The 23,529-nt window shown below is 37.9% G+C and overlaps 2 protein-coding genes and 1 long non-coding RNA gene across 6 annotated transcripts; 2 read left to right on the top strand and 1 right to left on the bottom strand.

Moving 5' to 3' along the window:
* Positions 1–4,196: 4,196 nt before the first annotated feature.
* LOC113755901 lies at positions 4,197–6,994 on the bottom strand. Its single transcript, XM_027299765.1, has 3 exons — positions 6,625–6,994; positions 6,055–6,522; positions 4,197–5,962 (listed from the first exon to the last, which is right to left on the bottom strand). The coding sequence occupies exons 1-3, from the start codon at positions 6,992–6,994 to the stop codon at positions 4,197–4,199; spliced, it is 2,604 nt and encodes an 867-aa protein (XP_027155566.1).
* Positions 6,995–9,639: 2,645 nt separating this feature from the next.
* LOC113755902 lies at positions 9,640–14,251 on the top strand. 4 transcript variants are annotated; one of them, XR_003465783.1, is made up of 6 exons: positions 9,640–9,767; positions 9,884–9,954; positions 10,227–10,322; positions 10,949–11,021; positions 12,829–12,936; positions 13,753–14,251. It is a non-coding gene; the product is annotated as an uncharacterized LOC113755902 (long non-coding RNA). The 4 variants fall into 4 exon arrangements; XR_003465782.1 differs by having other exon boundaries at positions 9,640–9,954; XR_003465781.1 differs by lacking the exons at positions 9,640–9,767; positions 9,884–9,954; positions 10,227–10,322 and adding exons at positions 10,447–10,593; positions 10,728–10,798.
* A 4,276-nt stretch (positions 14,252–18,527) lies between these two features.
* Positions 18,528–20,636, top strand: LOC113755903 (putative disease resistance protein RGA4). Its single transcript, XM_027299766.1, has one exon. The coding sequence runs from the start codon at positions 18,528–18,530 to the stop codon at positions 20,634–20,636; it is 2,109 nt and encodes a 702-aa protein (XP_027155567.1).
* The last annotated feature ends 2,893 nt before the right edge of the window (positions 20,637–23,529 follow it).

The raw sequence follows: 23,529 nt of genomic DNA, 5'->3' as shown, positions 1-23,529 counted from the left end.
TTTGCTGGGTCGTTATCAGTACATTCTGGCTGAATCAATTGCGAGGCTGCCGAATCATCTGTCGCAGTATCATTAAATCTGTTAAGGAGGCAAAGCTTTCTTTTTGATGAAGAAGTTCCTGCATCTTGAAAGGAATCTTAAAATTTAAATATGGGAGAATGTAAGAATTTGGGGGAAAAAAGTATAATGATAAAGAATCAAAGCATACCTTCAACAATAGTTTCAGCAGATTCAATGTTCGTGCAAGTCAGTGGAACCATACTACTTTCCTGAGTAATAAGATGTTGTTCGGTTTGGTATTGAGACTCTTCACAACAATATATAATAGTATATCGTTGCTTTGCATCTACAATTTGACTCTGAACAGGTTTTATATGCGCAACAAACCATTTTGTTTTTAGAGATTCATGGACATGATCAAGCTGCAGCTCTATGTTCTGAAAAATTGCATAAATGGAATAGGGAAGAAGGTGACGCGGAGAAAATTTAAAAAATTGCATTGATTCATCACTAATGCAACGTAGAGATAATAGAGGTACCTGGTTAAAATGATCCATTGCTTCAGCCGCGCTGAAGGTAAGTAGCTTTTCAGCCAGATCTCCAAATATGGAAGCTGTCACTGTGCCAGTTTCATCTGTTAAATCAACGTCAAAGCGGCATCTACATAGAAACATCAGTCATATAGCCAGTGTTGCAACTCAAACAGAAAAAAAATAGATGTTATTGATAAAACAGATTCAAATATATAAAAGGCTGCAGGTAAATCGAGGTAAAGGCTTGTTATTGTGTAATAAGTTACCTTGGTTGAGCTGAGTGTTTTTCTTTACATGAATTACAGAGGAAAGTAACTCCATGCATTGCTGATGTAGACCGAAAGCACTCACTACAAGCCATGTACCAGTATCGTTGAAAAATGTTTTCAAAAGAGAATCGAACTTTGACCCATGCTGCCTGAAAGAGTCAGGTGAGCTATTATTACATCGAGAACCATACGGATAAATAATCATACAAGGAAAATACATGTATTATACCTTTTGCATTCCTGTCAAATTGCAAACCTGAGTAAATTTCTGGTTTGGCTGAAACGAGAGCTCTGGATTATAGTTCTCGTATACTTTGTGGTTAACTATATCCAAAAGAAGTTTTTCATTTCTCATTGCCCTGTTGGAAAAAATAACAGGTTACATTCAAACAGGGAACTAAAAATGAAGCCTGAGCACCGAAACTAAGCAGTATATGTTTGCGAGATTACCAATTTTTCAGTTCTCTCGCTTCTTGGACAGGTGGATCAACAAGAATGATAGAGTCAAACCATGTAGATAAAGCTACACCTAAAAGAAAATAGCATGTATGACTTGGGGAAAAAGCACCACGAGGAAAAAAATGTAACAGCTAACTGTTGACAAAGTGTTTGCAGGTAACCATTATAACAGCCAACTCTGACTCTTCTACATACAACGACCGGAAACCTGTGCATGTTCTGTAAAATTTTCTGGCCTTCATCATCGACAAAAGCATCCCACATGGACAGTTTGACAGTTTGAAAGCTGTTTTTTAGAGAAAAGAATGAATATCATAGTTGAAACTGTGAAAAGTGAATGTAAGAAATGATTATAAGCGAGAGAAACTCATACTCTTCATTAACAAGGACAAACTTTTGCACGCTGGATTTTTTACCATCTTTGGTAATTTGTTTCCGGTCCAGTGCAGATATAACAACAGCTAAGATGTCTATACAAAAAGAAATAAATTGTGAACAAAGTCCCTGTGAGAAAAGAAAAAACGAATATATATATATTTTTAATCAAACAACCTTACCCACAGATTGATCTTTAATATCCATGTATTTGATTAGGTCGGTAAACTTGGTATAGGTGAGCTTCACAGGTACAACTTCTTCATCATCACTGACCTCTTCAACAAGTGTCCTAGTAGATATAACCCACTGTGTTTGCAGACCGTTAGACTGAAATTTTGGAGGAATTGGTCTCACAACTGCATTTGTGATAAGATATTTCTTATATACTTGCAGAAGAGGACTCATTTTAGGGATGTCATTATTGAAAATGATTCCTTCAACCAAAGATCCCTATAAAAAAACAGAATGAGGTGACAATGTAGTTCGAAGCAATAAACTTTTTTAAGGCAGTACAAAACGGAACGGGAAAGTCTTTGAAAGCCGCAGTCGATAAATTCAAACATAAGCATTAAAGCCTTTTAAAGCTCTAGTTATTCAGTTTAGAGCATAGAATTGAGATAGTAAAATGGCTAGCTATGTACCTCTGAGTCCAAGAAAATGAATTTCTGTTTTTTTGTTGGAGTAGCAAGTGACGATGTAACATGTTGTTTTTCCTGAACTGTGACCTTACATGTCCAATTTTTTGTGCCAGGAAGAATCTCTTTCATTGGAAGAATCTGTGACATCCTGAAGTAAGAAAACAAGAATGAAGGTGAAGGAATGAAGATGAAACTGAGGGGAATAACAATTATAAATGGCAAGCATTTTATATAAACTGACCTTGACAGAGCATTGTTACATTGTAGCTAAATGAAACACTTCACTAAAAACAACATTTCTTGTTTTGTTATCAATTTTGATATCGTCGAAAGTTCCAGGAACAATCAAGATTTTAACTGTATCAGGAGTCCTGGCTCTAGACAGTGCAACGTAAAGTTGGCCATGAGAAAACACAGGTTCGCGCAGATAAACTCCAACATAATCCAAAGTCTATCCCTGAGACTTGTTAATCGTCATAGCGAAACATAGACGGATGGGGAACTGCGTTCTTATGAAAGGAATACCATTTTTTTCATTTTCAGGGGTTTGCAGAGGAATTCTGGGAATGAAAACTCGCTTGCCTCTGTGCTGACCAAATACAATCTCAGCACAGATGGTATGCTGTCGTAACTCTCTACATATGAGCCTTGTGTCGTTGCATAGGCCTTCAGCCGGGTTCAAATTCCTGAGAAGCATGATAGGACAGTTTACTTTGAGGAGCAGCTTATGTGGAGGGAGTCCTTTTGGATTCTGACTATTTAGAAAGTCCTGATAATCTCCTTGAAACCTCTGGTTAATAGTTTTATCTAAACTTATATAGGTATAAAGCTTCCCTGAAAATTTCTCAATCATCATATCTTTAAGCTCATCAACAGAGCTATTTCTAGGAGAAAGGATGCATCTATTGATCATTTGATAAGGATCGGTTGAATAGAGATTCAGATCAGGGAAAACACAATGTATTAATCTGCATTTAATTTTCATAAATTTGGAGTCAAAAAAAGTATAACATAGGAGCTAAATAGCCATTCAAAGGATAACATGAATGATAGACACTGAAATCACCTGTCCAAGGACTCGTGTTTGTCATGATAGGGAATTACCAAGTTAGAAGGGAGTGTTACATCACCATTTTCATCAACAGGCTCTCGTCCTTCACCAATTCGCAACAAAAAGTCAGAAAAGCCTGGGTTTAAAAGAGCTCGCATATTTGCCTTCAATGTCAACTTATGCATACACAACCACAACGGGGAACTAAGAAGGCTTGATTCAATTAAATCCTGTTCAGAAGCATGTTCAATAACTGGTAGGGTCTGTCGAAAATCTCCACCAAAAACAACAACATGTCCACCAAAAGGGAGATCAGAATCTTTCAAGTCCTGTAGTAAACTGTTAAAAGCCTCAATTGCTTGCCTCTTAGCCATAGACGCTTCATCCCAAAGAATCAATTTAGACTCACAAATTAACTTAGCTATGCTGCTCTGTTTGCTAAGCTGACAAGTTTTATTGTTTGAGAAATCTAAAGGAATTTTAAACCGAGAGTGCGCAGTTCTTCCTCCAGGAAGAATGGATGCTGCAACACCAGAAGTAGCAACAGCGATAGCAATGTAACCTTGAGACCGCAAAGCAGACAGAAGCGACCTATATAGGAAAGTTTTCCAGTTCCGCCAGGACCATCAATAAAAAAGGCTTTACCTTTTGAAGAGAAGACTGATTGTAAAATTAAATCAAAAGCGTATCGCTGTTCGGGATTCAACTTCAAAGGCAACAACTCATCCTCAGGATCAACCACAATGCTTCTCTCACTCTCCATTTCTCTGGTACTCCGTTCAGGCATAGCAAAGGAATTAGCAACTAAGTGAAACTCACCTATACTCTTTCCCATTTGTACTAATGACCTATTAATGTCCTCCAAAACTCATTTTTTAATCTCACAATCAGAATAATGAGTAAACTTCTGAGCATGCACATAATCTGATGAGAGATCCTTTTCAAATCTAGTCCACAAGAGTTTAGGATCAGTAGGAGAACAGTAGAATAGAAGAGTAGCAAATAGTAATCGCAGAAATGATGGCATTTGAAAAGCTACAGCTTCTTCTAGAGTTTCTTCTATATAGTTATCAGATTCCAACAAACCCATCTTAAGAGCAGCTTCTCTAAAAGAGCTCATTAGTTCACCATTAACAGTCAAAAGATCATCAAATGACGTGGGACCACGAACATGGCATAACAAGAGCCTCAAAAAATATCGTTCACCCTCCTTTGGATTTGCTGTAACTAATCTCCCTATTACTCGTCGGTGCTCCCTTTCAGACCAAGTTTTTGTTTTAGGAGTCCATACAAAATGTTCAGGGAACTCCCTATATAAACACCTTAAGTTCTGCGCTTTTGCATTTGACTTGTTTGTCTTAAAAAATTCAGTCAGCATGGTCCTAGAGAAATCAATTTTTTTCAGCAAGTAATTCAAATCTGAATTCCTGTCAAAAGAAATGGATTGCTGATCAGGAAGATGGACTTGAAGAGTATAAACGGACAGAGTCATTTCACTTAGCCGGAACTCATAGATTCGCCATAATGCTTCAGGCGGAGATATCCATCTGCCTTTCTGAAAGTTACTGATCTCGTTGACGTCACTACAAGAAGCTTGATCAATGACCTGAAAGCTGATAAGATCAGGTCCTATGAAAACATATTTGTAAAGGTATTTGACAAGCTTCACTGTGGAACAAATTTCCACATTTATATGGCAATCGATCAAAGCAAGCAGGTATCGGTTATGAGGAATAACCCATCTATTATCCAACTCATGCCGCCGAACTTTTACTTTTCTACCATCATTCCTCCTTCTATAACATGGATATGAATCTTCAGCATGAATGGTATGATCTGAAAAGTTTTTTGGATAATGACTTTTACAAGAACCATTTTTCATGCAAGGACAACTTTTATCCATATCTCCACAGGGACCGTGAATCATATGCTTAACTACAAGAGAGTATAAGTGCTGGTGTTCTTTTGGGTCAGGAAGTTCAGCGCAAACAATTTTATCATATGATTCAGCATTTAACAATTTGAACTCTGGCTTAAGAATTAATAAGACATGAGCATGAGGAAAGCCGCGTTTCTGGAATTCGATAGCATAGACGCACGCTGTAACCTCTCCAAAAATGTGTTTATGCAGAAGTTCAGACTTAAGGACTTCAAATTTAGCTCTAAAAACTCTAGACAATAAATCTGGCCTATCCTGTGGCTTCTCTGTATATCTCAGACCCTCCTGAATCTCCTTCCACATAGGATTGCATGTCATGGTCAGAAAAATGTCAGGTTTCCCATATTTTTGAACCAAAGACATGGCATCCAAATATCTGCGTTTCATATCCCTCGGACCCCCAATAAAAGATGCTGGTAAAATGGTCCTTCGACCAACTCTAGAACCCTGTGTCTGACCAATAGCAATGCTATCTAGAACTCCTTGGAGCACCTCTGTGCGTATCTCATTCTGTTTTCTTCTGTGGAAGTCAAGCCTGGACATCTCAATCTTAATGTACGAACCCACGACAAACTGCTGAAACAATCTAAGACTGTGCAGCAACATAGACACATCATCATCTCTGACTTGGAACTTGTAGCAATAATATTCTTTAGCAGACACAAAATAGTCTTCAGTCGAAGCCTTGTCAGCAACTAAAAAGGATAGACATATAGACATAATAAGGGAAAAATGTACACCTGATGACTAAACGAAGTAAAAAAAAAGCAAGGGGGGAAAAACCTGCCTCTTTGCTCTAACTCCAACAATTGCGATGGAGTATGTATGGAAGAAAGATCAACAGATGGGTCTACCTCAGAGAAAGTTCCATTTTTTCCCTTTTTATGAAATCGCTTAATTCCATAATGCCACCCAGATTCACCTCTAGGAAAGAGAAGAGGATACTGTAAAGAATCACAGCATCCATAATAAGGCTGGACTCTATAACTCGTGCTAGAGTGACTATAAACTTGAATGTGAGGACGCATATCAACTGAATGATCGTCAGTTTCAGTCCAAATAGCAGCAACCTGGGACGTAGTAGGAAGGTTATATACTCGCTGGTCGAGTCCAGGATTACAATTGAGAATAATTCTATGATCTTCAAGGTTTGGAACATCCCTTAAACTTTTAAAAAATTTTGCATAAGGATTATCTTGGAGGAGATTCATAAGCAGCTTCAAAGTATCCTCACGAAGCTTATCAGAGTTCTGAGCTATCTTTTTTAATGCTTCATCAGTATCATAAAAATATAATTGAATTCCACTAGCCTGATCACCGTTTGCCAGCAAAGAGTTCAAAAAGTGATAAACCTAACCCTGAACTCGAAAGGTATAAACTCCAAGTTTATTCTTTGTTAATTCCCTGTCATATTTTGCAGCATATGACGTAAAAGCTACATTGTTATTATAAGTGCGAGCCTTTCTTCGAAAATCCTCACACTCCTCATCAGAACCAGTAAATAAACGCTTCAAACTGTAAGGCATGGGAGGACAGACAATTTTAACCTCGCCTCCACGGCAGCAGAAAGAAGGAGGTTCCATGTGAAACCTCTTGGTACCACAATGTTCACAATCCGGAACACTGGGAAGAACAAGAGATTCCTCAGGGATTCTTTCAAGTCTAGAAAGTTTTGAGCGGCCACGTCGGCAAGAGACAGCTGTAAGTCCGCAGCGAAAAGGCGTCATGCTAGAGAAACGAGACTAATTCTAATAGTTTTGAAAAAGAAAGGAGTTTGTGACCATATAAATCGATGCATAAGCTGGTACGAAGCAGTAGCATCAAAAGCTAAATAATAGGTTTGATTTTGTAAACAGCTACACTGGATAGATAAGAAGAAACTATGATCAGAAAAAGTGGCCAAATAATAGTATTACCCCCGGACAAAAAAGGCGTAGGCAGAGCCTTCGGCCGTATAGAAGGAGAGAGTTGGCTGTCAGAACGCAGCTGAGCATTATTTGTATCCTGCACAGTACCATAAAGCTCATTTTGGCAACCAGTTTGCAGATAAGGATGAAGCATTTCAGTAAATGTGTGCGTATTTTCCCCCCTACAAATAGACGGCAGAACTATTTCATTGGCGGCAGACGCTGATTCCATGCGGTGCTCTGCAGCAGGAATCACCAACCGACACAGCAAGGTAGACAATAAAAAAATGCGAATCGGAAAGAATACAAAGCAGAGGTTTCAAAGAAGCAGAAACAATTGAACTTGTACCGCTAGAAGAAGAAAACAGAGGCAGACGGCAAAGACCAGTAGAGAAAGACGTTTGATTGTGAGGATCTAATGGAGTAAATGCAGAATTAAGATGGCAATCTGAGTGTTGAATAGTCCCAGTGTCGCGCCCATTAACTGCACTAACACTCAGATCACTAAGAGAGGTAGGCAAATGGGGAACCGACTCGTCATAACATCTACTATCGGCTCCCTGCGGAGCACTATGAAACACGCGAACAAGAGAGGCCTGACAATTATGCTGGCGACCCCCGCCCTGACCAAGGGGCGACCCATTTGCGCGGCTATTGCCAGGAACAGTAAGCCTCCTTTTCTTTGCAGCATTAGCATCACGGCGACGGCGCAAAAGCTTGGCCTTTTCTTGCTCTGGCATTTCGGCATAGCGTTTACGACGCCTCGAATTCCTATCCATGGTCTTAGACTGGAAGGCTAAAGAAGATAAACTAAGCCCAACAACCAAAGGAAAAATGACACAACAACACCCAGAGTGCAGAACAAGCAACAGAAGAAATGGAATAGATACAATCACACAGCGACAAACACAGATTTTCTACAACAGAGGCATAAGCAGAGGGCAAACATTTTTTTTGTAGCAAAAAATTCGAGCACAGGAGGACAATAATAAAAATATGCAGAGCAGAATGAAAGAGCACAAGGAAGAACGAATATACTTAAAGGGAGGAACAGGAGATGAAAATAGCTAAAAAACCTCAACTGGCTCAAACAAGCACTGACTGGAAGCAGACGGCTCCAAAGCCAAAAGGTCACCAGGTGAAACAGAACTGGCGCAACACACTGCCACAGCTTCCAGAAAAAACAAGGAAAGGTTTAGCACGCACACATCAGCAGAAGCAACAATGAATAACATGGAGAAAGAAGATAAGAGCAAAGAAAATAGGCAAAAAAAGGCACAAACAAGCATTACAGCGAACAAACAGAGTGCAAAATGGAGAAGGATGAAAGAAAATGAGTAGCGAACAAGGCAAGGTTGAGAGGATGTAAGCGACCAACAAACAAACGAAGAGAGTTAAAAGCCGAGGGAAAATGATAAAAAAATGGCTGCAACGAAAACAAACGCGAATATGCACAGCATCGACGAAGGCAACAGCACAAACCCGCATTTAAAAAAACCCGAGGAAGGAAAAGTAAGGAGCTAGAGCTGTGGTTGTGGAAGACAACAATGCAACAGTAACCAGCTACAAGCAAAGGAAAAAGGCCGGGAACATGCAGAGGAAATTTAAAACATAGAGAAAATGCAGAAAATGTCTGGAAACAAAAGGAACATCACCATACACAGCATCAGTGCAGCATAAAAAAGCAAAAGGAAAAAGACTAAGAACCTGCAGCTGCGTTTATGGAAGACGGCAATGCAACAATAACCAACTCCAGAGCTAACAACCAGGAAACAAAAGAATGTAAGACAAACAGAGCTAAAAGAGTACAACACAAAATTTTTAAAAGCAAAAGCAACGGTGAAGACAGAATACACTCACCATAAGCACAGCAAACAAGCGATAGCAAAAAGCAGCGAACAGAAGACAGAGCAATCAAAAGCAAGCTAAATGGAACCCAAAAAGAAAGATATCCAGCAGAAACCGACCGAATTACCCAACGGTTACGAGGTTTCCTAGCATGGCCGTACAGGGATTAAATGCCTCGTTCGTAAAAGGCGAAGCAAGTTGAAGATTGGAAATTTGGCGGTAGAGGCCATTTGACACAGATGGGCACACCCGCAGAGATTATTACCAACAAATACAGAAGTAAAAAAACAGGTAAAAAAAACAAACTCTCAAGGAGCAAAACGTAATTTCACCTCTGACCAAGAGGCTGTTCTGCCGCTAATGACTAATGATGACTATGACTAATGACTAATGACATCAGTTCATTTGTTTTGGGGAAAAATATATATATATATATAAACCATGCAAAAACTACCTGTCTTAAAGAAGAAGAAGACTACCTGGTACGGGAAGCTGACATCATAACCAGCGGCCAATCCCTACAACGCACATGGGCGGACGACCATCCAACGTGGCAGGGGGCGGTTCCCTCTTTATCTATATGGTTAATAACATGGCAACTCCATTCAGTCAGAATTTTCGTCGTCCTCTCACGTGCCCGGCATGTGGATTGAAAACATTGTGTTCTTCGCGCATCGCGCGCCTCTTCTCCTCTGACGGTATCCCATGTGCCTCCTGCTGCGTTGTCTGCCGCGCTGCCTATCTGGTAAACTTGTTTCTCTGTCCGGGACTATCACATGGCTCTTCTTACCGCTACCGTCTCTCTCTCTCTCCTTCTTTTGGACAATGCTGCTTCTAAGCCTGCTTCACCGCCCTGCTCAGATATCCGGTTCTCTTCATTCGTTGCTTAAGCTGTGGCTTTGGGGTTTGCTCTTCCCTTCTCTTCTTCCGTGGTGAGCTTTCTTCCTTTTCCTTTTCCTTTTCCTTTTTTCCCTTTTCCCGTTTCCTTTTCCGTTTCGGTGAGATGCAGCCTTTGCCGTGAACTTTCTACCTGATCCTGAGCTTGAGTTTTTTTTTTCCCCCTTCTCGCAGCCGCACAAGGCCCGTGTGGCCAGACATTGGCCGTTCATTTCCCACCCTTTGCCGTGAGCTTTCTACTTGGTCCTGAGCTTGAGACTCATGTTTTTTCCTTTTTCTTTTTTTGGTTTTTCCCCCCTTCTTGCAGCCGCACAAGGCCCGTATAGCCAGACATCGGCCAATTCTAGGTTTCAGTGGTCGGGATCAGCTGCCGCCCGTTCGCTTCTCTTCCTCCTCCTCCGTTGTAAGTCTTCTTGATCTTCCTTTACGATTAGTTGCGGTTTTCTGTGCGAGTTTCTTTTTTTTTCTTTGATTTTTTTTTTTGTGTTCTTTAGTTTTTGGATCCTTTAGGTCCTCTAGATTTACTATTTTGCTCGTCGGAAAGTTGCAAACTTTAGTAAAGCCAGTTATGTGGTTGTGTGTTTTTTTTTTCCTCATTTTTTCCTTATTTTATCTTATGTTATCTTATGTTATCTTATCTTGTGTTGCTTGATTTGAGAATATTTTCTTGCAAGGTATGCTCCGGCTCCCGGAAAGTTGCAAACTTTAGTAAAGCCAGTTATGTGGTTGTGTGTTTTTTTTTTCCTTATTTATTTATGTTATCTTATCTTATCTTGTGTTGCTTGATTTGAGAATATTTTCTTGCAAGGTATGCTCCGGCTCGTGTATTTGGGAGACTTGGGTTCTGTTCTCTTACTGGTTCTAGCTACGTGTGCATTTGTGAGCATTTTGAATCGTCCTATTGCCTCGTGTCTGAGTGGTTTCGGCAAATGAACTGCCAATGTCTGCTATATAGCTTATGTTCACCACTGATGCGAGCCATCTTCTTATCTTACTCTTTCAGTGATTCTTGGAACTGTTTCCTTACAGGCCAAGGAGTTGCCGTCTTTTACCTTTTTCCCCATCCAGAACGCAGGCCTTCTGTTTTTTCTCTCGAACCAAGGTACGATCTTGCCCCTCCTGGTTGTTCCAGGGTTGTTCCAGTGTCTGGTGCGTTTTGTCATGTGATGCTTTTTGTCTGTGGAGTGTTGCGCTTTTTCCCTCCCCTTCTGGTCCCCCACCTTTTGCTATATTGTCTTGTGCTCCAGAAAATAAAAGGGAACTGTCCCTTGACCAAAAAAATAAACTCTTCTGTTTTTTGTTCCTCTTCTCTGTTCTTGGTCTGTTGCTGATGCCTGTCTCTACATAATTTGGTTTTCTTTTCATCATCATTTAGACAAATTTTGAATTTTTGTTGTTGCTTGGTAAAGTTTCTGCCTTTTTGGGATTTTTTTTTGAATTGGTGCATTGGAGGGAACCCTTTTTTTTTTGGCCCCTTTTGCTATTATGGTCTGTGAAACTTTATTGCCCCTTTTTTGCCCCTCGTTTATTGCAATGTCGCCAACCATTGGATGGTCAAGGCCTATATTTCTGAGATTCTTTGATAATGTGCCTACAACATCGTGATGTTTACATTTTAAAAAAATCCGAATATTTCAATGGTTCATGGTTGATTAACTTGATTAACCAAATTAGTTTGTTTCTATCCGTATTGGAGAACTGCTTTTCTCTTTTAGCTGAAATTAGTTTTAAACTTGCATGTCCTTTTTTCCGGTTCTCCTCTTTTTTATGTTGCCGTCTGTTCCAATTCTTACACCTAGGGATCTGCTCCTTTACAGAGGTTTTACCTCGTGCATTTAAATTTTTTCCCCTAGCTTTAGATAATTAGGTTTTTTTTTCACTTAGAGAAATTTTGTTGTTTTTGGTTGTTGTTTGATCATTTTCTACCTTTTTGGATTTTGGTTAAATCGATGAATTGGAGGGGAATCTGCTTCCCTTTTGACCTTTTTGCTATCGTGCTCTGTGATACTTTATTGGTTTTTTCTTTTTGCCTATCTATAGATAATCTGTTTCTTTTTTCATCATCATCGTCATCGTTTGCAGCAAATTTTGATGCTTTTGGTTCCTGTCTACTTGGTCAAGGTTGGGGCTTCTGTCTTTTTAGGATTTTTTGTTTAATTGATGCATTGGAGGGAAATGTGCTTTTCTTTTTGCTTTTTTGCTATCATGGTCTGTCACACTTAACTGACTTTTTTTCCCCTACCTCTTGATATTTTTTTTTGGTCCGTGTCTCTTGCAATTCCTATATGCTTTTGACTTTTTGATTTGTAAAGTTGTCAAATGCTCACCTGCATTTATAAAGCAGACCCTCCAAAATTTTTCGGTGATTATAGAATGCAGTAAGGGTATTTCTGCATTGGTGATTAATATGCTTGTTTATTATGTAATGTGATGTATTACGCTTGAGGAGATGACTTGGATCTTTTGGAATAGCAGAGATTTAGAAAGCCGCCTTAGGAATTCTATTGTGATACTTGATAGTGGATTAAATTTCGGTATAATGTTTTTGCATTTTCTAAATTTGACTAAATTCTAGCAAGCAGGGGTTGATTTCTTGTTTATTTTCCTGCATATTTTATTTTTGCCTGTGATGCTTAATGCAAGTAATGCTATTATCCTATGTATAATCAACTTACAATCCACAAAGAATTGCTTCTGAGTTTCTTATGAATTTATGATGATTAGGACATAGAAATAAATGTTTTTTACTTCTTATAAGTAAACCTTAAAATGGTGGGATGTGCTTCTAACTAGAGAAGGAAGCCACTAGGTGATGGAGGCAATCTGCGTAACTTTTGTCGTTACCATTGATATGTGTTTCGATTTTTCACGTTGATATATTATTTTATTCTGATCTTCCACATGTGCAGGTACAGGTCTAATTTTGATTCAAATGATTGGAGCACACAGTTGGCAAGGACTTAAAATTTAAAACTGGTTATGATTCAGAGGTGCAATTTGGGTGGACATCTCTTTGGGTAAGTGTTCTATTTTTTTGCATTAATTTCCTTGTCTTCAGCTGCTAAGTGTTATGCATTAACTTAACATGTAACATCTATTCTAATTATCAGAATGTTGACTCGAAGTACAATTACTTATGTAAAACGTCAGGTTAATGTTCAATTTGAACCCAATTAGTTGGCTTACTCAGAACCTCAGAGATAGACTACCGCACAAAACAAATTGTACTTGTGTTTTTTTCCTATCTGGTGAGACTCTGAGCATGGGTTTCATTAAATATTTTCCTATTCCATTCCATTGAGAACAATGTGTTAATCTATTAATCAGTAAGGCATAAGATAGTCATTGGCACTTATCTTCTATTCTAATCTTCTGTATTAGATTTGTGTATAATACTTGTTAGACAGCCCAAAGAACAAATATGAAAAAGCTTAAAAAGAATAAATGAATTCAACTTGAAATAGATGTTCTATTTCAACTGATGAGATCAGTAGCATAATTTTGAGTGTGTTATAAAAATTAGCTCCTGCAGACTGCAAGATGCCATATCATGCCATTACTTTTTCTGTTTCCACTAATAGCCACTGTTCAAGGAGCTGCATGAGTTTCATTTACTAAACTCCCTGTTGCTTTATTGATGTATGAGATACATGATACACCTATTAGGAGCGACCCAAGAATGTTTAGGTTGTCTTCTGCTTCCTTCTGCATCATTGATCAACATCCTGGTTTCTAATAGTGAAATTTTTGTACACATCATCATGACATTGTTACTTTATATCCCATTATCTTGAAAGCAAGCTGATCTTTGCTTCCACGAATTTTACCTGCAGGTTGGTAACAGGATTATCAGGATGAGGATTCATGTTTGCGTAGAGCATGTTTAGCCTTCTCGATGCAACGAGGAAATCAAGTATAGAATCAGGAGAAATGATGAATTGAAGGCTGCAGCAAAGGCAAGAGGTGAGGTCATCAGTACCAAGAGGCAACCTGAAGGCCCCAAACCTGGTTTCGTGGTAGAAGGTGCAACTTTAGAGACTGTAACCCCAATTCCATATGATGTGGTCAATGATCTCAAAGGGGTTACTAAGTTCATACTGTGTTGGAGTTCTCTCCGTTTGTTTATCGCTTAAACAATTAAAGACTTGAAAATCTGTTTTTCCCCTCATAGACTTCAAATTAGTGCAGACTTGGTATTTTTTGCAATATTAGTAGGGCCATTGGCCATTCAGTTTTGTGTTTAGTGAAAGTAATGTTGACAAAATGATGATGTGGTACTTGTTTCCAACAATTTTTGTTTACGTGCAATGTCAATTTTGTTGCCGGACTTGAGTGTGTTTTCTGCACGGGATATGTCGTAGCTTCTGTGGATGAGCAATTTGGAAGTTCTTTGGTATAACAATGTGGTTTACAAGCATTATTTTTGTCTTTATAGAGTATTTTCTGAAACAAAAAAGTACTTTGTACAAATATGGATGGTATATAATCTCCACAAGAATGAGTCAGTTGAAAGGCTGCCTGGGTTTTCTACTGGGAAAGAAGAGAGACCAAAGAAATGGCTATTGTGTCGGACGTAGATACTACAGTTTTGGTTAATTCGACCCATAGGCTTGATGAGTACATGTAATTTTAAACAGTACAATAAGTAGAGAGTACTTCCCCTCGTACATGTAATTTCCTCTGTTGCCACTCCTGTTGCTGGTGATGGTGCAGGTGCAGGTGTTTGCGGTGATTCCGAGTGAATATGATAGCCCATACGCTCGATATGGGTAAGTCCACAATCAGCATAGCATGGAAAAAGCTCTACTCCTTTCAATTTCATAGAAAACGCTCAACTGAACAATTAACCACGCACAATTAAGCACATTTGGTCGAGACATTCCTAATATTTAGTTACATTGTCTGATGAACTATGCTATCTCAAATATGAATTTTAGGTGTTTGGTATCCATTCTCGTGTATTCACTAACTAGAAGCAACAAACAAATTTGATAGTGAATGTTTGAAGTGTTTCTTGGATAACTTTGATGTCCTTTTTTTTCTTTTTTAATTCCTTTTTTTCTTTTTTAACTAATAATTAATTATTGTGATTTCTTTTGCAAATAGTTTCCATATGCAAAACAAATTATTGAATAGACATAACTCCATAGACTACATGTTTAAAGATCCATTCATTTTAGATTTTACTAATAATCAGCATATTTTTTCTACATAAATTACAATTTCTATACTTGATATATTTTGCTTTTTGCTCTATACAAAACTCAGCAGGGCATTTTACATTTTCATCGCACGAAGTGCGTTTATGCCTCCTAGTACCACTAGAAAGTAACAATCGAGACCCAGATTGTAGCAGTCTAGGATCAATTAACATGCCCCTACCATTTGGCTCAACATTAAAACCTGCGACATGGACACCGAGATTTTAAATAGACAGATGAATGGTGCATTGATGCACTTATGATTTTCTTCAGCACTGGTTCCTTCCATAGCAAATTCTTCATTCAAATCATCCTTTTCGTTGCTCAAATCCGTTTCTCTATTTGTGCTGTGCATTTCGCCATGCACAGGAATACAAATTCTTTCAACTTGAGCCAGAGCAAGCATTGATGATTCAACCATTTCAAAGTCACGAAAAGGATCTCTGAGCTACAACCTAAGAGCTAATGTGAAGTTGTTACTGAACAAATGACTGTTACTACCTGATAATTTAACACGTAGACCATTTCTAGTCATCTGTAAATCACCTAAATTGAAAAGATCAGCATGATAAGCTGCTAAGATTTTCAACATCTCTCCATCAACTTCATTCTCATAATCAATATCTACTGCATCTAACCTGATCCATTCATCCAAGGAGATAGAGAGTTTGATTAACTCAGCAACACCATCATCCCCTTTGACATCCAAAGTTGCAATGGAGCGGATCCCAAAGATCCCATAACCCCACCTAGTTTAACATTCTGGCTTACGGAGGTCCAGTTCTTAGTAAACTGGGGCCTAATGCTTGAAGATGCTTCTGCATCTGACTAGCCACGTTGAATCCTCAACCCTTCAATGGAGAGAGCTTCAAAATTAGCCATTGCTAATGGAACAAGATCTTCAAAAGACACATAATCTGAATGTACGTTATCTGTTATTGAGCCTAAGTTTGGAGCATTCTGACTGTGATCTATTACTTTTTGTGAATCTTTAAAGGGAGCTTACTATTATGTCAGAAGAAATTAACGATGCAAGAAAATCCCTATCGCTTGCAGTAAGGTTCCAAAATAATTGAACAGGCAATTGTAACATCAGAGCTTCATTATCTTTTCCATAGCTACCAACATTTTCAGTCTTTCTAACAAACCAGAAGTCTCTTCTTTTTCCCTTCTTTTTTTTTCTGTTTTCCATCTTTCTTAGTGTTGTATGCTTGATACAGGGTTCCAGAAAATCCCAGCAAAACTAATGCAACAATAAATGCCATAAACAAATAGAAATCTGTAATAACAATCCTGCTCAATTATTCACTATCCTTTCCTTTTTTGAGTTTTCTTGGTCCAAAATTACCAGTAATAACTTGTACAGTACTATCAGAGCTTCATCAAGCTCTGTACAATCTCCAAGAAACAAACACAAGCAAACGCAATATGTGATTGTGTGTGTGTAGCAAAAATTATCTTAATGGGATACAAAAGTCATCAAAGCAAGAAACTTTTTCTGCAATTCCTTAAGGGAACAAAGCAGGTTCTCAAAAAAAATCAACAATAAAACCTACTATGCATAAATTAAGGAAACTGCCCCACTCAAAACTAGAAATTCCAGTAAAAATACTACTAACGATCAATAAGCAAGCAATAAGTTTGACTCACCAGGACAATGAATTGCTATATGATCCAACCTTTCAAAAAAGTAGGAAAAGAAATAATAGAAAATGATGAAGAGCGTCAGCCCAAGACCTGTAAGAAGAAGGATTAAGAGAATAACCCAATTGAAAGAGTAGCCTACCTCTGGGAGTGGGTCTTCACCAGCAGAGCTGGAGGCGCTGCCGGCGAAGAAGGATTGGCTTGCCGATGAGTCTTCAATCGATGGTCTTCAATCGTTGAGAATGGGCATCTACCGAAGTACAAGAATGCCTTTAGGCCGTGATTTTAAGAAGAGGCCGTGCTTTTAAGAAAGGAAAATAACTTCAGAATAACAGGTAAGGAAGTTATTTTCCTTCCCTCGGTGGAAGTTATTTTCCGTCAGAAATCATTTTCCCAAATTAGATTGTGTCCAAACACTGGAAAATTAAGAAAACATTTTCCATTCAACCAAACAGACCCTTCATTTAAATAGGTTTTTTTAAATTATCTTCCATGGCTCATGATTCAATGACTAAGCTCCATGCATGATCTTCCACCTTATGTATGTATTTTGTTAACATGTTCCTCGAGTTTGTAACCATGCATGTCCACCAATTATTCTGAAAATATTTCTTTGATTAATCGATAAGTATTCTTGGTAGTCATTGACTGGCTGCCTAAAATGAATCCGAACAATGTTTTCATGTTAATGTAGAAGATATGTTTTCTTCGTTTCCTAGTAACAGAAACTTTTGCTTATAATTATGTTCCAATTTTTCATTTTCTATTGGGTCTATCAAGTTATAAATCTCTAACAACTTTATTAACATTGATTTAACTTTCTTGAACTGTGAGTTTCAGGTCACACGTGATGGAAGCATTTGTGGGAATTCTCGTCAATACTTTGAATTCCATGATCCAGAAGGAGAGTGGATTGCTTTGTGGTGTTGCAACTGACATGGAAAAGCTTGCACGCTTGCTCTCCACCATCAAGGCAGTCCTTGAAGATGCTGAGCAGAAGCAATTCACAGACAAGGCAATACAACTCTGGTTTCAGAAGCTCAATGGTGTTGCCTATGAAATCGATGATGTATTGGATGATTACGCAGCTGAAGCCTCAAGAGTCAAGTACAAAAATTCTGGTTGTTTTAGTTTGATGTGTTACCCTATAGCAGGAAACTTAGTGTTTCGTCACAGGATTGGGACAAGGATGAAGGAGATCCTTGAAAAATTTAATGCAATAGCTGATGAGCGGATAAAGCTTGGTTTGATTGATCAGAACCGTGGGAGCAACCACTTTCAGGTTGATTCTACTGGAACACGTGAGACTGGTTCCTTGCTAAAGGAACCTGATCTAGTCCTTGGAAGGGACGAGGCGAAAGACGAGATTGTGAAAATATTGGTGAATCAAGTCAGAGATAATCAAAATGTATCAGTACTCCCTATAGTGGGTGTTGGAGGCCTTGGAAAGACAACACTTGCCCAATTGGTGTTTAATGATGAGCGCATAGCCAAGCATTTTGAGCCAAAACTCTGGGTTTGGGATCTCAGAGGATTTCAATGTGAAGAGGATTATAAAAGCCTTAATTAATTCAATACGAGGGACTCCTGTTGAAGAATTAGAATTGGATCCTCTGCAAAGAAAACTTCAAGAGTTGTTGAGAGGGAAAAGATACTTGGTTGTACTGGATGATGTCTGGAATGAGAATCTAGAGGAATGGGAGAAACTGAAATCTGTTCTGGAATGCGGATCAAGAGGTAGTTCAATCATCATGACAACTCGCATGGAGAAGGTTGCCACAATAATGGGCACATTACAAACATATTATCTGTCGAGTTTGTCAGAGAATCAGAGTTGGTCACTATTTAGGCAACGGGCATTTGGCCGTCAAGAGGCTGAAGAATATCCTAACCTTGTAGTTATCGGAAAAGAGATTGTGAAAAAATGTGGTGGTGTTCCTCTGGCTGCAAAGGCTCTTGGAGGCTTTCTACGATTTAAAAGGCAAGAAAATGAATGGAACTCCGTCAAATGCAGTGAAATTTGGAACTTACCTCAAGATACAACACATATCTTGCCCGCGTTAAGATTGAGCTACCTTAATCTTCCGGTAGAGTTGAGAGGTTGCTTTGCATATTGTGCAGCATTTCCCAAGGGCTATGAATTTGAAATAGAAGAGGTAATACATTTGTGGATGGCAAATGGATTGCTTTCATCTAATGAAACAATGGAAGTGGAAGATGTTGGTGTTGCTGTGCTGACTGAACTATATTATAGATCACTATTCCAAGCAGTAAAGGAAGATGAATTTGGCAATGCCCTCACTTTTAAGATGCATGACCTTGTCCATGATTTGGCTCGATCAGTAATGGAGGCTAAACACGGTGGAACAGAGTCAAATAGAACCATGATATTAGGTATGCCAGATGATCAGCTAACAGTGGCTTTTCCTATTACAATCACAGGCATTGACCAGTGCTTTTCTTTCTTGTCAAAATGTGGCTCCCTGAGGGCTCTCATGGTAAAGTCAATGGAGTCTACCCAAGAAGAGTTTACGAAGTTGTCACATGCAATAAGCAAACTGAAACATTTAAGGCATCTAGATCTTTCAAGATCTTTAATTGTTGAACTACCCAATTCAATTTGTGACTTGTGGAATTTGCAAATTTTAAACCTAAATGATTCTCTCATTCTTCTGAGTCTACCCAAGGGCATGAGATTCCTCAGAAATCTTCGACATCTTTGTCTACATGGGTGTTGGAGTTTGACTCACATGCCAAGTGGAATTGGGAAGCTGACTTGCCTACGGACGTTGGGTATGGTCGTCTTGAGTGGCAAAAAAGGCTTCCGACTAAGTGAGTTGCGAGACTTAAATATGCTTAGAGGAGGGCTAACAATTATGCACCTTGAGAGGATTGAAGACAAAAAGGATGCAGAAGAAGCTTGCTTAATTAAAAAACAGAGTCTCCACGGGTTGAATTTGTATTGGGATTCCGAAAGAACGATTCAACGGTACAATGATAAGGAAGTGCTCGAAGCCCTCAAACCCCGGCCCAACCTTCAACTGCTACGTGTCCTAGGCTTCAACGGTTCATCATTTCCATCTTGGATTTCAACTGTAACAGAAGTTGTTGTGCACGAGAGTGCAGCGGAGTACATAGTTGGGGTCCAAGAGAGTACTGCCGCTGCTGCTGCAATGTCCCCATCGTTGAAACAGCTGGAGTTAGAGAACATGCCCAACCTAAAAGGAATGTTAGGAAGAGAAGTCCAAGGTACTCCAGGGGTATTCTCTCAACTTCAATCCTTGTCCTTTAAGGATTGCCCAATGTTGACATTGCCATTGCCACGTATGCTGTCCCTAAAGGAGTTATGCGTCGACAGCTGCCCGAACATGGCATGGGCTTCAATCTCCAATCTCACGGCTTTGAAGGAATTGACCATCAAGCACTCTCCCGAGCTGGACTCTCTGCCAGAAGAAGGATTGCGAGGCCTTGCTTCTTTGCAGGAACTCCATTTGGTCCGATGCTATAATTTGGTGAGTCTCTCAATGGGGACTAAAGCCCTCAAATCCCTGACTCGTCTATGTATCAATGGGTCACACGCGACAGCTCTGCCAGAGGAAGTCAAACATTTCCCTGCACTACAAAAACTGGAACTGGAGAATTTTCGCAATTTAACTTCATTGCCAGACTGGTTTGGAGACCACCTCACTTCTCTTCAAGACCTGACACTAAAATATTGTCCGCTTGAAACACTTCCATCCAGCATTCAAAAGATGACGACACTCCAACATTTGACTATATTTCGCTGCTACCGACTGGGACGACAGTGTAAAAGGGGAGGAGAGGAATGGCACAAAATTAAGCACATCCCGGACCTGAAAATTGAAAATTGAGTAATACAATTATATATGAGTGGGTCTGCATATTCTTGTATTACGTAATAAACTATTTGCATACTATCCTGTAAGTGTGGAGAAGACCAACACTAGTACCCAATTTATACCATACCCAATTGATATGATTTGCTAGAGGTTGGATTAAATGAAAAAGATATTGAGATTTGACTGCAGTTCTAGTTTTTTTTTTTATAATGTTATTACTTTAGACCATCCACATTTGAGAATGTAAGATTAATTATGGAAAATAAATAAATACAAGGAAGTGTAGGTAAGATTAAATACGAAAAGTATATAAATGTAAGAGAGGGTAATAATTACTAATATGCGTATATACATGATAGGTTAGATGAATTTTAAAAGCGTTAACCAATTATTAGGTATGTCAAGCAACTGATCTGAACTGATATGAAATTTTTTAAAGTAGATCTGGACCTATGCAGTGAAGTTGCAAACTTAGAATTCTTAATAGATATGATTCGAAAACTCTCGATGTGGAAGTGGGAAATTTGGAAATTCAAATCATTGCAATTTTCAGCAGTCGCACCTTCCTCTTCTTAATGAAACTAAAAACCGCAATCAAAGTGCACGTTAGCATTGCATTCTTATGGATACAAACAATTCAGACCATGGCGCAAAAGGGGAGGGGCAAATGGTATAAAATAGCGATAGTGTCTTTAAAAAGGTCTTAAAATGCCCAAGGCAGAAATGGCAACTATGTCAACAGTCTCTTTTGATCTTTCTAGTAGTGACCTAAGTTCTTCAAGGAAAGATCCAATCATAGGAGACCAGAGTTGCATTAGGGAGAGAGTGATTGGACTTTGCAACACAGCAGGATTAACTGTTGAAATTTTACAAATGAATCATTGGTCAAAAATCAAGAAACCTTGCAGGTCTCAAAAGCAAACAACTAATTAATAAAAAAAATGTTTCTTTGCCTTTCAACATTTGGCTCACTAGGAGGGACAAGGAACTTAACTTTACAGTTTTAACGATCTGGGCTAAAGGCAAGCAAACAAGTATCTCTAGATGACTGACTATCCAGTGCAGAACTTGAGGAATTAGTCAGCAGAGTTCCGTTATCCTGAGAGCTCAAACTACCCCATTTTGGCTCTGTATCCGATGGCTCGATTACATGAATAGCACCATCACTCATACCAAGAGCAAATTGGCTGGTATACCTGACAATTGGGCGGGTTCAATATTGGATTTTCACTTAAATGAGTTATACCCAACCCCCCAATTTTAAATTGGGTTGATTTTGGGTTGGGTCATTGGGTTATCTCAAACCCATGACCCAAATATGACCCAACATATTAATTAATATATTTTAATACATAAACTTTTTCACATATATTTTAACACACAAAAAAGATATTTTTCACACATATAAACACATTTTCACATACATAAATGTATTTTCACACACACAAACACACACTCACTTCTTAAGTTCCTTGGAAACACATCATAAGTAAAATAATATTTTATATTGCTTGTATTGTGAATTTTAGATAGTAAATTATACATTTAAATAGATTAGCTAAAAAAATTGTCTACTTTATACTTTTTAATACTACTAGTTGATTGAAACTTATTTTTGTCACAACTTATTAACACTTTTACTATTCATATCTCTTTTATTGTAAATTGTAATATTCTATGTATTTAAATTATTCAATGCTAGATTATATTATATTTGAAAATGTAAGTAAGAGACATACAATTTGTTGTATAATAATATTGAAATTATAGAAAATAAGTTTGTTGTATAATAATATTGAAATTATAGAAAATAAGTTTGTAACTTTAGTCCTTATAATTCTCAAAAATTTTTAATGATTCATGACTATCAGAAATTTTTGCAAAACTGTTGTGAAAGGTCCATGCAATCAGAACTACATTTTCGGGGATAATATGCATTGCATTCTCCATTAAATGAACTGGAGACATTACTGCATTTTGGTTCTTGGAACTCGCTAATTAAGAGGAAAAATTTAATTGTTTTGCTGATTGTAAGCTTCTCATGAAGTTGAAAATTGGAGGTATTTGCTCAGAGGAAATGTTTAAATCGTTGACGTAGACCATGCCAAGTTGCAATAAATTAATCAAAACAAAATAGAATCCTGCAGTCACAACTATATTGATTCGAAGTTAATATCATGATCTATATACATATAATATATATTAGAACGTATTTTTTTATTGATTTGATAGAGTTAGATAATTCATCACCTGATTAGTTAGAATCATCTAGGATCATACTTGATGCTATGGTCATATTAATCTTTTAGAATTGCCATAGCTTTGATATAAAGTAGAAAATATTATATGCTTGTAAAAAGTATAGCTATTGGTCCCCAAAAAATTATTAAGGAAAATCCCAAACTTTTTAAGAAATAAATGAGAGAAGAATTCATGAACTATTCTGACATTTTTACCACATTGGATCGCATTATTTTGAATTAGTGAAAAATTAGGTTGATACAAAGTAAGCTTTTGTTTGTAAATTTGAAAAATCTGAAATTATATAATGCTAAAAGGTTAAAAAAGAAATTTGTACAATATTATACATACATGAAATATTAAAAAACAAAAGCAATCACGAAATATTAAAAAAGAATGCAATTAGAACAAATTTAAAACTCTATTTTACGTACACAAAATATTAACAAACAAAAGCAAGTAGCAACTTGAGAACAACCACAAAAAAAAAGGGGAGGAAAACAACATACTTTTAAAAGGCATAATAAATTATTTTAGAAGTTGAGCAAGTTTAACTACTGTTAAAAAAGTAAAATAAGCATGAGTTTTTATTTCAAGTTTCTTTTTTCTTTTAAATAAAAAAATTGATTGAATATATATATATATATGAGAATTTTGAATACAA

Source organism: Coffea eugenioides, unplaced genomic scaffold (assembly GCF_003713205.1).
Source record: "Coffea eugenioides isolate CCC68of unplaced genomic scaffold, Ceug_1.0 ScVebR1_1833;HRSCAF=2759, whole genome shotgun sequence".
Classification (NCBI taxonomy): domain Eukaryota; kingdom Viridiplantae; phylum Streptophyta; class Magnoliopsida; order Gentianales; family Rubiaceae; genus Coffea; species Coffea eugenioides.
Note: the sequence above shows the minus strand (reverse complement) of the source record. Positions and strands in the feature narration are given on the sequence as shown.